Source organism: Pezoporus flaviventris, unplaced genomic scaffold, assembly GCF_033815535.1.
Source record: "Pezoporus flaviventris isolate CSIRO_AGI_PZ_B2104156 unplaced genomic scaffold, CSIRO_AGI_Pfla_v1 ptg000015l, whole genome shotgun sequence".
Classification (NCBI taxonomy): Eukaryota; Metazoa; Chordata; class Aves; order Psittaciformes; family Psittacidae; genus Pezoporus; species Pezoporus flaviventris.
In genome coordinates this window covers 9,095,072-9,111,914 of record NW_026892563.1, presented here as the reverse complement: position 1 = coordinate 9,111,914, position 16,843 = coordinate 9,095,072, and the positions used below count along the sequence as shown (strand labels likewise).

General features: G+C 33.2%; 1 protein-coding gene across 1 annotated transcript in view; it reads left to right on the top strand.

Moving 5' to 3' along the window:
• CFAP47 (cilia and flagella associated protein 47) overlaps window positions 1-16,843 on the top strand; it is a 291,486-nt gene that overhangs the window by 250,576 nt on the left and 24,067 nt on the right. Inside the window, exons 59-61 of the mRNA XM_061454415.1 lie at window positions 4,021-4,180; window positions 4,786-4,880; window positions 8,306-8,467. Coding sequence (XP_061310399.1) covers window positions 4,021-4,180; window positions 4,786-4,880; window positions 8,306-8,467 — 417 coding nt within the window. The remainder of the gene's footprint in view (window positions 1-4,020; window positions 4,181-4,785; window positions 4,881-8,305; window positions 8,468-16,843) is intronic.

Below are 16,843 nucleotides of genomic sequence, written 5' to 3'. Positions count from 1 at the left end.
AGATCTCTTCTCTGTAAGACAGCTGACTCTAATTGCAGCCCTTGGCTTGAATTAGATGGTTTCAGTTTTTGAAGGGTCAGCCGAGTTTACTCTGCTATCACTGTTTCCTAATGGCCTCTAGGACAGTGAAAGTCAATTATTAACAAAATCTGGCTCAAAGCATTTTACCAAATGTGATGCAGCTCTATTAAAAAAAAACAATCAAAAAACAACCCAAAACCCCAACCAAATAAACAAAAAAACCCAACCCACACAAACCTCACTATGGATTTCTGAGGATTTCTTATTAAGAATTTGTGGATAGTTATAGAAACATAGAATGGTTAGGTTTGGAAAGGACCTTAAGATCAATTAGTTCCAACCCCCCTCACACTAGACCATGTCTCCCAAGGCTCTGTCCAGCCTGGCCTTCAACACTGCCACGGATGGAGCATTTACCACTTCTTTGGGCAACCCCTTCCAGTGCCTCACCACCCTCACAGTAAAGAACTTCTTCCCTGTATCTAACCTGAACTTATTGTATTTAAGTTTAAACCCATTACAGCTTGTCCTATCTCTTATAGTTCCTAATGAAGAGTCCCTCTCTAGTATCCTTGTAGGCCCCCTTCAGATACTGGAAGGCTGCTAGGAGGTCTCCACGCAGCCTTCTCTTCTCCAGGCTGAACAGCCCCAACTTTCTCAGCCTATCTTCATACAGGAGGTGCTTCAGCCTCCTGATCATCCTTGTGGTTCCACTCTGGACTTGCTCTAGCAGCTCCATGTCCTTCTTATGTTGAGTCATCACAATATAAATATATGAAGACAGGGGTTCTACTGCAGGTATCAGTTCTTGGTATACCTGGCAGGTTACTTGAGGTCCACAGGCAAATAGGAGCAACTTGGCTGGCAATGCAAATTTGTATTAAAGTTGTCCACATAGATATTGTCTTTTGTGCTGGCTGACTTTCTCTGAACGAGAAGAAGAAAAGAGAAGCATGAAGCAATGTGTGGTTTTTGCAATTAGATCTATTTCATCTGTCTTACAAACCAGGCAAATTCATAAGGGAATAAATCTGTACTAGCAGTTAATGTTCAGTTCGTTAGTTGACAGCTGCAGGCAAGCCCAGTGATACAGAAATTACTGTCATTCTGAAAAGCTTCCACTGAGAAGATTTTTATTAAAATTTTGAATCCCATCTGTTTCAACAGCAATATTGTAAAATTTATCTTTTCATGATCTTTAATAACCAATTTTCTGCCAGAATGACCCAGAATGCTATCTTATGAGTTCTGTATTTATTAAAAAAATCCAAGGCACTATGTCCTGTAATAGGCATAACCAAGCTATAGCTCAAACAGTATATGTGGTGCATATGTAGTAAAAGTAAGTATTAATTTTCAGTCTATTTGTCATTTGATAAAAGAGTTGCAAATGAAACTTACAAATGTATCATGATGGTGTTACAAAGTGCTTGCATACTGTTATTGATTACACTATTTTGATATGCATGTTCTTGTATCAATATTGCATAAGGGAATCTAATTGCAAATACATCCTGAAGAATACACTTATAATTTAAAGAACTTAAAGGCCTCTGCCTCTACACTAGAGAGACCCAAAGTGGGCAAATCACAGTAGAGAGTTGCCTTTTCTCTCACAGAAGTAAAATAGTGCACCAGTGCAGGAGCTAACTTCTTTTGCAGAGAGATGAATCCTATTTGAGATATTTTCAGACAAATGGGAATAATGTGTGTGGTCATCTTAACTATTTTGGATACTGTATTAAAAAATTAGTTGCTAATTTTTAAATTTTTTTTTTTAAAAAAAGACCAAAGTATTGCACAAAATATGCATATATATATCTTTTAAACATTGGATGTGTACTGAACACATCAAATAAGGAGATTAAGGTTTAAAGAAAAATCTTAAACATTTATTTACAGAAAACAAAAGAAATATAATCTAATTTTTTATCTATTTTAAATTTTAATTTTTGATTTTTAAATTACTTTTTAATGATATTTTAAAGCTATTTTGAGATAAAAGACTTCTGAAATAATTATTTCAAAGACAAATTGCTCATGCTATGATGGTCTTAAAAAATACACAAAATATAAGCAATTATAAAAACAAAACAGTTGCTTACTTTCCATAACTACTACATGATAAACCTTTTACATGCAGAAATCCAGATATAGTTAGGTAAGAAATCCCTAGTGTTTGTAGCACCCATAATAATGTGGGGGAGGGTCTATGTTTAAGGTCTTTAGGTATCATTACTGAAAGAAGCAGAAATCCTGTGGAGTGGTTTGTCTTTAAGTAATCCCAGCTTTCCTAATTTAAGATTAATTTTCCAATCTTAATTTGGTTAGTTTATTTTAATTTAAGATTGTTTCTAGCTAAGAGATGTACAGCTACTGAAGCACATCAACTTCAGTGGGGTTATATACTATAGGAGATACCTACACAACCCAGTACAAGATAATTCTTCATGAAGGTAATCAGAATGGAGAGGTCAATTCCTTAATTTAAACATGCTGTTAATCTACTCAATATACTCTGGGTATCTTTATTCAAGGTTGCTGTTTTTGTTGAAGGAATAAATGATAGTAAGAAGAGATTGTGAGGCAGCAATAGAAGTTGCCATGTCCGGTAGACTTTATAATTAAATGGTAGCAGGGAGTTAGTGCAGATGAGAAGTCCTGGCTTCTATTCTGTGTTTTGGAGAGCTATATTTCAAGCCCATCTCTCCCACCCTCCTATAACTTACTTGATCTTTTTTGCTTCTGTCCTTTCCTTTCTGTCATTATTTTACTCGGTCTTTCTACACATCCACCTTCCATAAATCCACCTCTTTTTTATATCCAAGATTTCACTACAGTTTCCTTATCACTCATTCTGGTACACGTCTCACCACTGAAGTCTTCTTCAAGACATTTAGGCTGCAGGAAGTTGAGCATTTGGATCACAAGATAGTTTCCCTGCTGACATTTTTGGAGCACACAGTAACCTGTTGTTATCAGAGGAAGCAGTCACAGAGAGTGTGCTGCTTGTCCCATGCACACTAATTTGAGCAGATTCAGTCTCAAATAAATTTGAACAGATTCACTGAGTAATCATCATAGACCTGTATTAACATGTATGGATTGTATCAGGCATGACAAATTATCACAAAAATCAATTCAAAGCTTAATATAGAAGTAGTTATTCATAACTAAGAGGTTTTTCTGCTTATAGAATTAAAGCTGGAACCCTAACCCCAAGCTGTCAGTTCCATCAAATTTCAAGATTTCTTTTCAAAGCAAAGAGCTTGATAGTTAAAAGACCATATGGTTTACTAGCTCTATTCTGTGTAATTTTTCTATAACTTTATTTCTGAAATAGATGTAATACCCTGAGGTAGATGTTCTGACACTTGGCAGACTGGCAATTCATTGGAAAAAGGCCCTTAAAAATGCAATGTATCACACTACCTTCATTATAGGCAACATAGGTTTGCTTGTTGGGTTTTTTTAACAGCAAATTCAATCAGATGAATAATTGTACAGAAAAGATACAGCTTGTATAATAATGTAGATTCTTTCAAATGTATATTGATTATGTCCTGAACATGAACAATTACTTTTGGATTAGTTTTTTTTTTATGCAGTGTTGCTCTCTTATATTGCAGCCCTCAGATGCTCAAAAAACATGACTTAGGCCCTAGAAAATAATAGGATTGTCTTACATGTATTATACATGATTCTTGAATATTAAGTGTGGGACATTCACTTAATCATGATGGTTTTGTTTTCAGCCTTCAAGGTCTCCCTGGGTTTCATTTCAAAGTTTTATGAGTGCTACTATACAAAAGATTTTGAGATTTGGCTGTAGCAAGAGCAGTGTAAAAAGAAATCTGCTATCACTGGGAGAACGGTACACTATGATAAAATGTTACATAGTTTGTCAGTCAAAAAGAAGAGTAGGAAATATATGAGTAAAATGATGCAAATAATTTTCAAAACTTTTGAAATACCATAATGTTCTGTTCTATCTTACAGGAATCCGATTAGCTCCAAAACAAAAACTGAACATCCCAGTGTTATTCATGCCAGATACAATGAAAACTTATGACGCACTAGTGGTAATTCATGTAATGAGGGAAAATGGTGAAACCTGGCCTTATGAGGATTCTGCTCAATTAAATAAAGACTTACAGAGGTAATTTATTTTAATAGGAAAAGTAGTTGAGGATATTCAATCTTATTATTATTTTTCCCTTTGTCTATTTGTGTGTAGCTCCCAAGGGCAATAAAGTGTCTAATTTTGAAGGCACTAGGTATCCACTATAAGCTTTAAAGGTATCCTGCAAAATATACAGATTTAAGGTAAGACTTTTATCTATTTCAATATCAATTTTTTTTCTAACTTCAAATAAAGAAAATGTAAAGTACTAGCTGCCAGTGCAGTTATGAATATTAAGCAAATGAAAGCTCTTAGGTGCCTTTAATTTTTTTAACATATTTGACTAATAATAATTCTTCTATGGATATTTTTATTTAATGCATAAACTGTATAAATTTTTTTCATTGCAGACATGACATAAGAGATAGCAGATAAGGCCAAATGTTCTCATATCCGTCAAATAATATTCAAAGACGCTAAACTAAGTGATAATTGCCGTTCTGATTTGGTTGGATTTTTCTTATATGCTGAAATTGTAAACGTGGAGTCTCAACTCTCCAACAACTCTAAAGACTAGATTGCTTTTGAAAAAATTCTCAGCAGTCTACCATAATGATACTTTTCAATTATTTTCCAAACAGTGTTACTGTAGCAGAGAGTGGGGGAATTAAAGGAATACGCTGGATCTATCCAGTTCATGGATTACCAGAAGCACCGCAGCAGAAATTAGTTCCAAGTAAGTAATGACCGAAAAAACTCGAATTAAAGAAAATTAATTAATTTAAGGAAATGAAAGTCATTTGTGCTCTCACCTGCTTGATCATGAGAATTTGAAGTAGTACTTTGCTATATCTTAAAAAAGATAAAAACACACACGTACTGAAAATAAAATCTCCTTTCCCAACCTACAAAACAAAGCTAAACCTATTATTTTGTTTTCATTGTGGGTAAAAGGAGTCATGAGTATTTGAATATCTGAAGATTTGTGCCATTCAGTGTCCCTGTTAATGCTAAGTTAGAGAACTGAAGGCAAATTAAACAAAAGACAAAAGGGTAAATTTCTTTCTTCCAGCATACCCAGAGCAACCTGCTGGAGAGTTTACAGGGTACAAAATATTGGAGTATGTATCTGCTGTTTCTCTCAGCCTTGAATTTAATTCCTTAATAAATCCCAGAATACATATTAGTGTGAATAGCGGTAAGTTTTCCACTTGCTCCTGAGAAGTTAACTTACATTAAAAGACAGCTGACATTCATAGGATTTTTGCTGTTACTTATTTTTGGGATAGTAATTGTTTGTTTATAGATTTGATACACCAATTTTTAAAGGTGTGATATAATCCCAGAACTGTGAAATAGAAATTGTGGATAGTATTTTAAATCTATAACCTTGATGAAACTACAGCCCAAGGTTTAGATGAGGGACAATTTTACACCAACTTGTCTTTTCATCTTGTCCTCTGATGAATGAATATAGTACCTTTCTACACTAAATAGACTAAGGTACAGGAATAACTTCTGGAAAACTATAGAAATAGACATTTTTGCTATCAATTTAGTTTGCTTAAGGACCATTTGCTTGCAGACAAATGCCAATGATGTAATATTAATTAGAGCTTTCATCTCTTTAATTTCCACTTTCATACCTTAAGGGATGAAGCAGAATATTATCATGCTATCAACTGTTGCCCATAATGACAGCTTTAATGAGTCCCATTAGCATTAAAACTATGTGTATTGATGTGAATGTCTGTTGTGTTATTTAAAGCTGTTGTGTTGTTCACTGGCAGGCTTTGTGATCAATCTCCCTTTTATTGGGCTGTTCTTTTCGTTACAGAATCGCAGAATCTGTGGGTGTAGAAGTTATTAATTAAAACTGTTAGCATTCCTAAACTGCTTAAGTAACATCACTTTTGTATATGATTAGAAACTTAAGTAAATCTTACATAATTTTGAATTCTTAAATGTTTCTTTAAAACAGCAAAACTAAACTGTGCAATATTTATAACTGTTTTATGACTGTTATCCATTAGTTTATGTTCAATAAATGTTTGTAACGCATTAATTCAAAAGTTTTGAATACGCATCTCTCTTTGATCATCACCATGTTATGTTGGGCCATTTATTATTTTTTCTTTTATAAGGAAGTACTAGATCCTGCATTGAAAAATTACGTGAAATCCTGTTTATAAGTGTATCCATGAAACAGAATCCATTCCTGCTATAATTCTGAAAGCCTATGGTTTTCAGTTATAAGTGGACTTTTTAAACATCCCTGTTATAGAATATTAAGCCAAAGAAGGCCATTTACAGGAAACCTTCTTTGGTTTAAAATCATTGTTTTAAAAATTATCAAAATAGTATTTCCATTTCTTTTAATGCAGACATTTGTTAAAATTGCCTGAAGGCTACAAACTGTTATGTCAAAAACAAAATCTGCCTTGCTACTGTATTAGACAGCTCATCTTTCATGTCATTCTTATTTGCATCTTAATATATTTAAACTTCAAGAAGTTACTTGGCTTCGTATCTCATGAGACCAATTAAAATGATCCGTGGTCACAACCCATGTAGTATATGTTAAGGAGATTACAACTTGGCTGTTTTATACAATGGAGAATCATCCAGATTTTTTTAATTTTTTTTTTCCAATTCTTGTAGAGTCAAAGCAGGATACAGTAATTTAGCTTGGAAGAGACAACCAGAGGTCATTTAATCCAACTCCTTGCTCAAAGCCAGGTCTGACTAAACCAGGTTGCTCAGGGACTTTTCCAGTGATGATTTTTAGCCATAAATATTACTTAGCCACATAAGAAAAAGAAAATGTAAAATCATTTCTCATAGTAAGAGGAGCTGTGGAATATAAAACGATGTGACACAACATGTGCACACAGTAATCTGAAATACCTGGTAAACTGGTGTAAAACAGACAGTGTAATTTATTCTTAAATACAAGGCCATGCATCTCAGAAGAAAAAGATGTGTTTTTAACTATCAACTATTTCAGTAACTATCCCTCATGGAAATGCTTAGAAGAGAGCTAGAAGAGAGCTATAGAAATAACTTAAACCCTGTTGAACAGGAAAAGGCCAAGGGAAAATTCTTTTTTTTTTCTTTTTTTTTTTTTTTTTTATTTTATTTTTTTAGAGAAAGGAAATTATTTGAACTTGGTATGCAATTATAATAATATAGTTAATCAAGCTTCAGAACTCGAAGATAAATAAACATGGTATAAAAGTAAGAGTTTCATTGCTCTTTTTAAAAACACTTTACATGATTATTTACCAAGATGTGGTTCTAAATTATTAATCCTTAAATCTTTATGGTAAATTCAGAGTTTATTTTTTAAGAATTGCTCGTACAAATCTGATGAAAATAATGTTTAGTCCTTAAAACTGAGAAGTATGTAATCAGCTCTTCTTTTTCATGTTGATTTCTGTAACTCTAGAAAACTTGAAGTCTTTTCTTTCGGAAAACGTATTTTTCTGTCAGTTCTTGCATCTAATTTTCGCCTCTTTCTCTGCCAGTAATAATTATTGGCACAGAAAGAATGATAAACAATATCTATTGTAGTAAGCTTTATAAAATCTGGTGTATAAGCTAAAACCAAACTACCTTGTAATGAAAAAAGTAATATTTGAGAATAACTTACTGAACTGAAAAAAAGATCTGTCATCCTTCAAAGAGAAACTCATGTCAGAATATTTTTTATTCTGTCATAGTTCTATAAAAGCTGAAGTTTGAAAACCAGTACTTTTAAATTAAGAAACCAATATTCTTTCATTTAACTTTTGAATTTAAATTCTTTAATTTCTTTTCAGTCTTTCTTTCTTATTGGTATATGTCATACTATGCCGTAATTTCTAATTGAAAAAAATGAACTAAAGCAAAGATATATTTCATGATTAAAAAAAAGAAAAAGAGGAAAAATTTCCAAGTGCTATTGTGAACTAACTGTAGAAACAGACTTTTGTTTCCTTAGCAATATTTTCTACTACTTCACCTAAACAGAGCAATAGAAACTGTGTGCTGGGTTAAAGTTTTCAGTTGTCTTGGTCCTTACTGGAATTCTCATATAACATTTAACATCTGTGTTCAATTTTAATTTTTTTTGTTAAAATCAAGATGACAATGTTTGCTTGGGTTCTCGCTTCCCTGTAGCTGTGGTACGCTGTCGAGCCAGGCAGAGAGTAGAAAGACGAGTAGAAGTGCTGCTGACTGGTGTGCTTCCTGCTGCAGCTGCTATGCCTGCTGCAAGAAATTCTGCTATGGTTCATACAGACAAGCCAGCCAACACCCAAGAAAATGTTCAAGTCACTGATGGTAAGAATGTGTAGTTCGGATATCACACTGTTTTAAGAACATCGCAAGTAAGGTTAGCACTTCACCAATTGCGAAGCTCTGTCATGACAACAGATGAGGTTTAGACAGATCCTTCTCTCAGTCCATATTTCTACCCTGTTGCAAATATGAGACATTTGTATGATCGCATGTCTGCAGTTATAGGCACCTTTGAGCCTGAAATGATCTTTTTGTATCTGTCTTGAATGTGAGGCTTACAAACATGCCATCTCTTTTTAAAAGAGAATAGCTTGCACAAAGTCTGACACAGCAAAAGTATGCCTGTGTAAGCACTGCAAGGAAGTATTTATCTGCAGATTGTCCCTATTTGTAAGATGCATTCTCACTAGCAGGCCAGTATCTGCAACAAAATGGATAGAAGGAGGCTTTGTTCAAAAGAAGCAATAAAGTGTTATAAAAATATAGCTTCCACTTACTGTTAAACAGCAGAGGACACAGTGAAAATCAATTTCTTCACAGATGCAGAAGCTTGTCATATTATATGTCTCTTTGAAATAGAATAGTACAACATATAAGTAGTGAGAAAAGAATGCTTGTTACTGTTACATGCCCAGGATCTCTGTTAATATTTGTGTGTTAACAGTTATACTTAATACATCAAACTATGAATTATTGCATTTTACCTTCATCAATTATTGCACTTTTGAAACTTAACCTTAAATTTTTTGGAGTTCAAAGTCATCCTACTTTTCAAGAAAAATATTATTTAAAAGTTATGGCCCGTGAAATGAGACACCGTTTGTTTAACATAGCTATAAATGAAGGAAAGGACTTCACCCATGCTCCTACTTTAAGAGTGTGCTGCATTGTAAAATGATAAAAGATGAGTCTAGAGAAGTTGCTATGACTGCAGTCTATTAGGCAATCAGTTTGACAGGTAGTCAAGCTTGGCTTTTGTGCCTCATTTCTGCCATTTACAGTCTGGTCCACTACAGGCTTTACAGGAATACCATATTACAGAAACTCTTCTGCCAAAGAACTGTGAAAAACTGAAAAGCTGTAAAAGGTAAATCAAGATGAATTAGATGCTTCCTTTAAGGATGATTTTCATGTAAACTTGCCCCTGCCCTGCCCACTGACCAATGTGGTGTCATATTAACAATCACTGTCCAGATCTTTAAACAAATTTTATTTCTGAATGCTTTTAAAACAGGAAGGGATCTGAAGTTGAGCAGTTAACAAGAGCTTGCACAGCAAATGCTTACTAATTAGTTAATATTTATAATAGCTTAAACTTTATTTATAAACTGTATTTATTCATATTTTGGTGTCAAAGATTTTGTCTGGGCACATGCTGATCAATCTAGTAAAATAAAAAGATGTGAAGTTCTCAGTGTAAATTCTTGCTTCTTTGTAGAACTGTAAATACTGTTACAGAATTTTATTCAGCCTTGTGAGAACAGCTGTGTATTAATATACAGGGTACAGGATTTTTTTTATTTTTTTATTTTTTTTTTTACTATGGAGTAGCAGGCTTAGCTGATCATTATCAAAAAATCATAGAATGGTCTGGGTTGGCAAGGACCTTAAGATCATCTAGTCCCAATCCCCCTGCCATGGGCAGGAACAGCTCACACTAGACCAGGTTGATCAAAGTCCTGTCCAGCCTGGCCTTGAACATTGCAGGGGATAGAGCATTCACCACTTCGGGCAAACTGTTCCAGAGCCTCACCACCCTCACAGAAAGATCTTCTTTATATCTAACCTGAACTTGCCCTGTTTAAATTTAAACCCATTACCCCTTAATGATTCACTGCTTCCCATTGCTGGTCCTGCAGGGACTACATTAATGGGTTGTAACATTATTGACTTGTCATATATGAGTAAGCTACCTTAAATATACCTCGGGTATTTCCCTCCAACATGGTGGCATCTGAATTTACAAGAATAACATTCATTGAGCAAGTTGAGGCAGCATTTTGAAAGACTTACTTACAGATTTATGATATATAGTGTGTGTTTTATTAATAGGAATAATATTTCATATTCATTACAATTGGCTTCTGCACATACTGCAAGATTGATTTGGGTCATTGCATCTTTTCAAATAAAAAGTCTGGTAATGAAATGCTTTATACCATGAGTAGTAAGATCATTTATAACTGTGCTTTTCATGGTTTTCAATGACATATGTCATTGTTGACAGATGAATTTGATGCCCATTAGGAATCAAATTTAATGGTACTATCTAAGCTTTCTGCAGTCTACCAGTAATAAGTAGAAGTGTAAACCTAAGATAACAGCCTGGCAAGCTGTTTCTCATTTTTTCTGTTTTGAAAAAGTGATTCATCAGAGTTTATATGTGATGTGTATTTAGAAGCTTTTACGTCCAAAGATAAATTATTATAATTGCTGGCAGATCAGATTTTAAAATTTACTACTGGGCTTCAATATTTAAATTATTTGGACAAGTCTGGATTGAAGAAAAATCTGCAAGCAAGTCTTTTATGTAAAGAACTAAATTTCATGCACTCCAGAAGACACAATTTCAAACAGGAAATTATTATAATTTCTTAAAAAAGAGGGGACAGTCTAAGTACTGTCTAGCTAAAATGACATTGTTGTTCAGAAGTCAGCAGAGCTCCAGAGAGCAAATAATTAAAGCTTATTGGTTTAGACATAACAATTATGATATGCCCCTTTTAAAGAATAATTTCCAAATGCATTAAATGCATATTTCTACCCTCCATGTATTTTAAATCTATTTTCTTCCATATGTCCCTAATGGTATTTTCAGTGAATGAAATTTAAGACTCAAGATTCACCCAAACAAGTATGGAGATTGTTACTTTTTATTTGAATTAACCAGCTTTTTTAGTTTACTTTAAATATTTATTGTGAAATACAAGTTTCATTTTCCGTGATCTTCTAAGAACAACATTCCAACACTCACAAATTATCGGTTATAGATATTTGACTGAAATTCACAACTTTCTAAACAACCAGATTTGACCATGTTGAGAGCACGTGCAGTACACAGAGTATCTTCTAGTTGAGGAAATATGCTTATCAGTCCTGTTCTGTCTTTTTTGTTTGAAACGGTCGTTTGTAACCTCTCCCTTGCAATTGCTTCAGTTTGTTCCACCATTTGCAAAACCAACAAATATATTCTATAAATTTTTAGCAGTTATCTAACATTCAAAAGTTCCTGCAATATAAAAAAGAACAAGAAAGTGTTTGTTTTGGATTAACAGTTGCTGAAATCTGTGAGCAATGGCAAAATGAAAATGTTGACAAGGTGTCAAACAACCAACTAGGTCGCTCTTTTATGGATTACTACCTTGTTTTTAAAGTTGAAAACTCCAACTAAAAACAAAGAACTAGTAGAAGCAAAGAACAGAGCATCAGAGTAGAGATGGAAGCCTATATAAGTTATTTTGTCAACTATATAATTTTTGTTAACATCTGGTCATTTGATTTTTATTATGAGAGAATCATGGGAGAGATTTGATGTATTGTTTATTTCCTTTAATGAACTTCAATATATATAGGTATTTTCATGAACAACTTCAAATAGGATTTTATTTACCTGTTGATATACAAGGTTACCACTTAGTCCACTAAAAAAAGAAACTATTCATCTTTTTTCTTCTCTCACAATTAATCCCTCCTACTCCCATTTCTTAATATAATTAGAATAATAACTACAAATACTGGAAAAAAAACCAAAATTTGTCAGTTGTGAGGAAGCATAATTCGGAACTGCTCATATTTCTCTTTACAGAAAAGTCACTCATTTCTGTTTCTTTGCCATTTCATAAAATTGAAATCTACAAGCCTTAAGAACAACAGTCATTGTTACGTAAATTAAAAATTACTTTCTAACACCTATGCAAAATCATGCTCAGTTAAAATAGTCAACACTTACAGGGAATCATATAAACCATTATAAACTAATCTGATATTATTAACTTCACAAAGTACAAAACCAGAAATTAATACAAACCCAGAAATCATGAAATTCTTTCTACCGCTACTTTTCAGTATGATGTACGTTCAGGAAAAATGAGAAATCCAAACCAATTGATTGGTTACCACAAAATAACATATCCCTGAAACAAGAACACACAAATAATAGGTATCTCTTAAAAAATGTATTTTGACTTAGCAGTTAAGGGAAACCTAGACAATATAATTTGCTGCAAGAGTCTATGAATTACTTTAACTGTTATGTGATTGTGCCAAAGTTCCATTTATCCCAGTTCTTGTTCACAGAATTTCCTGTAATTACCTCCATAGAAGTGGAACCACTATATTGTTTTGTAAAGATATTTTGGGAAAGCTTCTGTAAATCGAAACCATAGTCAGCACAGATCTCCAGGGTCTTAGCTGTGCTTCTGCAACATCCCAACACCTCACAATAATCTGTCTGCATTAATTTGCACTATTCATTATTTTCTCATTAATTATGGGTCATCAACAAAGCATAGCTTATCAAAGCTCTGAAGATGTGAACTTTGTAGGTTTTGCAGAACAATGGACCAGTGTTCTCTCTGTCTGTCTCAGCTGTTTGCAAACTTTTATTACAGAAAAGCAAGCAGAGGGTTTATACACCTAAATTTGACTCAGACCATGTATCTGACAGTTGCTATACTACCAAACACACAATTACTAGTCTATTCCAAATGCTCTTATATTTCCAGGTTACTATATCCTGTCATTTTTGTGCTAAAATTCTCTGTACTTGTCTTCTGTTTCTGAAGCTGCACTGTTCAAGTGTTGTGGTTAGAGAAAATAAAGTTATCTACTTCAGATTTTCATCTCTCCCACATTGCACATTTCCAATAACAGCTTGAAGCAAAAAAGAAAAACCAAAACTTCCCCAGTTTTTATGGACAATATGTATAAAACATTATGATTTTATAAATTAGTGCATTGGACCTGAAGTTTTGACAGTTTAGAAACAAGTCGATCTGAAGCTTTGAAGATATAGATGGATTTTAAATGTGTAAGACAAGTAGTTAGAAGTTACATAGAATCACCATGGAACATTGAATGAAATTGCAACCTTGAACCATTACTCTTTAAACCAGTGAAGAAGACAGAGTGAAACCCCAGAACTTTACTACACAAAATTTGTATTAGTTCTGTAACATAATTTATATCAAAAAATTAACATAACTCCCATGAGATTACATCTATCTTATAGTAGAGGAATTTACAGTACCCTGTTATAGGTGTTCCATCTTATGTATAACTGAATGCAATTAATTGTATAAGGGAAATAAAACAAATGAATGTGACCCTGGTGATTACATGTGTTCCAGTCTCTGTGGCTCAGTCTGTTTTGTATATTAAAAAGTCAAAAGATAAATAATGTATCCTTTCGTGCTAGATCATAGTATAGTGTAAAACTATTGAAGACACTCTTACAAATTCTAGTGACAGTACTAGAAACAATTTCTCTGCCTCAGATAAATGTACATAAATTTTCTTTTTTTTTTTTAATGTTTTAATATTTTTATTTTTTTTAATTTTATGCACATGGAACATATATTCCATGTGTATAAACTTTCATTTTTTGTTAATTTTCAATGAAAAATTAATGTGTGACCATTGAATAAAAATTATATTATAGCACAGGTGTTAGAATTCGAATTATGTCAGGAAACCTATAAACAACTTTCCTTGTGATGTGATATGAGACACAGATTCTATCTTGTTTATAAGAAGGATATTTGAACAGATGAATAGATGTACAATACTTGTTAAGAAACTTTTTCTTTTTTCAATATCACCTTTCAAGTTAGAAAGGAAACATAGAAAATCACTCCATCTTCAAGTTTATATTAACCTTTTACCTGTGTTTAGTTTGTTGTGTAGTGTGCTTTTTTAATTTGCAGAGCTACTGAGTGGGAGCTTTCGGTGTGTTTCAAAGCACAAAAATCTCTTTTTGTATGAGAAAATCTTTAGACTGAAGTTCTTTAGTCTGTAGTCATACAGACTTATTTGCCTAGTGACTTAGAATAAGATACTGGGAAATATCATACCCTAAGCTGACATTTTTGTCACCCAAACTTCTAATAAATGAAAGTATTAAAAAAGAAACAGAACAGAAACTATTCCCGGTTCCTAGGTCCCCGTTTCATATGATGACTGTGAATCAACAGATACATTGCAAATTACTGTAGTTAGCATATGTCCTTCTCTATGTAGACAAAACCCACAAAAATCCACCCCCAGAACCACACAACAGACACATTCCCATGCTGCCCTTCTTTTTCTGAAATCTCCTACAAAAAAGATGGAGGACTTCTGGAAGTACTACATTCTGTAGCTGGCAGACATGGTACATGTAAAAGTGCCGTTAAAATCAAGGCAAAGCTCTTTGCTACATAGAGGGATGTTATTTCAAGCATTACAAATTTCAGAGCCTTCAGATTAAGAGTCTTGGATTGGTTTGAGTCAGCTGTGCAGAATTTCAAAGGGCAAATAGATAGTAATGGATACAGGAATATTTTAACAGCAGTATTTTATATTTCATTGAAAAACTGAAGCTGGTCTTGCTAAGTAAGAGCCATATTTCAGTGCAATTTAATACATTTGGATTTTTAGCAGCAAATATCTAAGGTGTTCCTTGTCACTTAAAATTGTTGCAGACTGATCAAGGCTGATCAAAAAAATCTATTTTTATAAAAGCAAAATGGTTCTAATTTTACACTGAAGTTACAAGACAGAAGTTTAAACTAGTCATAAAACACTTTTTATCTCAGAATAGGTATTTTAAACTTATTTATTGTATCACCATTAGTTCAGAAAAAAACACCATACACTGTATAGACACACAGCTGATTTACAAAGTGATGCTCAGATCCACAATGTTTTAAGATTGTATTCCTGAGCATGAAGAATTTTGTAAGTAACTATGAAGGAGTTTTAATTTCTAAATGGGCAATTGCTCTTATTCAGCAGGACAAATTTTATTTGTATTTTGCGTATAACTGACAAGGAACTGAAGGAACTGAAATAGCTGGTGACCGATAGGCTAAATCTATTCTTCTCATTTGGAAGGTCAATTTCATACAGTGTTAAAATTATATTTTAACTGGTAAGTGATACAGTTCCATGAATGGAAATGTTATGTTTCAAAATATGGAAAAAGGTGTTTTCTGCCTCAGAGAAAAAAACTTGAGACTGTACATACTGACAGTGTTGGAATACAAATGGTAAGAAACTTTTCTAAAGCAAGTGAATATAAGAATGAATTTTGAAAAGAGAAAGAGATTAATTGTATACAGTTTAATACACAAAGCTAGAAAATTCTTTGAACACAAGAGCGTGATAAAGGAATTAGAACAAAATAACTGGTATCCTTTTAACTACCTATAGAAAACTGGCACTTAGAGCCGTTGATGCACTTAAAAAAAACCCCCAAAACATAAACCTGTGAATTACTTATCTCAAGTAAATCACGAAACAATAAAAAAGAAAACTAAAAACTAGGATACTTCTGGGGTGAGAGAGTGTCTGGGAGAGAGAAAAGCATAGCCATAATGCTGACATATAGAAAACCAGAGAAAAGAGTCTATTGCTTTGTGAGCTACTGATTATCTGGTAACTTATCTGTAAACACACTGCCCCTCCAAAGAAATCTGAAGAAATTTGCTTGTGTTGGATGTTGGTCTTCCAAATGGCAAGCATAATTTTTTTAGTCATTAATGTATCTACTTTAAGCATTAAAGCATATAGGCATCATCATAGTAAATGCAGTGGAAAAAAAATGTGAAATCATAAATAATATTGTTTTCAGTTTAGCATTTGTATGGGCCATTACAAATTCAATGGTTAGATTAAAAGACATTTTGAGTTGTTACTGGTTTCAGTGGGCTACATTCAAAGTGCGGCAAATGAGTCGGTATACTACTGAAAAAGTAATGTCTGTGTGAATTAAGACTACATCATAACATATGTTGTTGAAGAAGCTGGTTTGACATTGACTGTGCCCAGGTACAGATGTGATCTTTATTTGCTAGAATGGCTAGATAAATGAAGATAATGCTAAATAAGAAAGGAGAGTGTTGAAAAAATAATAGAATGGATTTGAAATATAAACCAAAACCAAAACATTTTAATCAGCTCTTTTAAAGCATTAATTTGTAGATTAGTGTACAAATCTATGTAGAATGCCAGATCAAAAGAGGGCACTTTTGTACCTGTTGGAAGAAATGTAGTGAAAGGCACATTTAAATACAGCCAGGTCTTTTGAGGTTCTTGTGCAACTTCTTTATTCTGATGCTAGTATTGTGGTATTATGACATTTTACAGCAAAAAGTAGGTATTTGCTTCTCATATAAGATTCATTTCTTACCACCCAGATGATACCACTACTTAAATGTT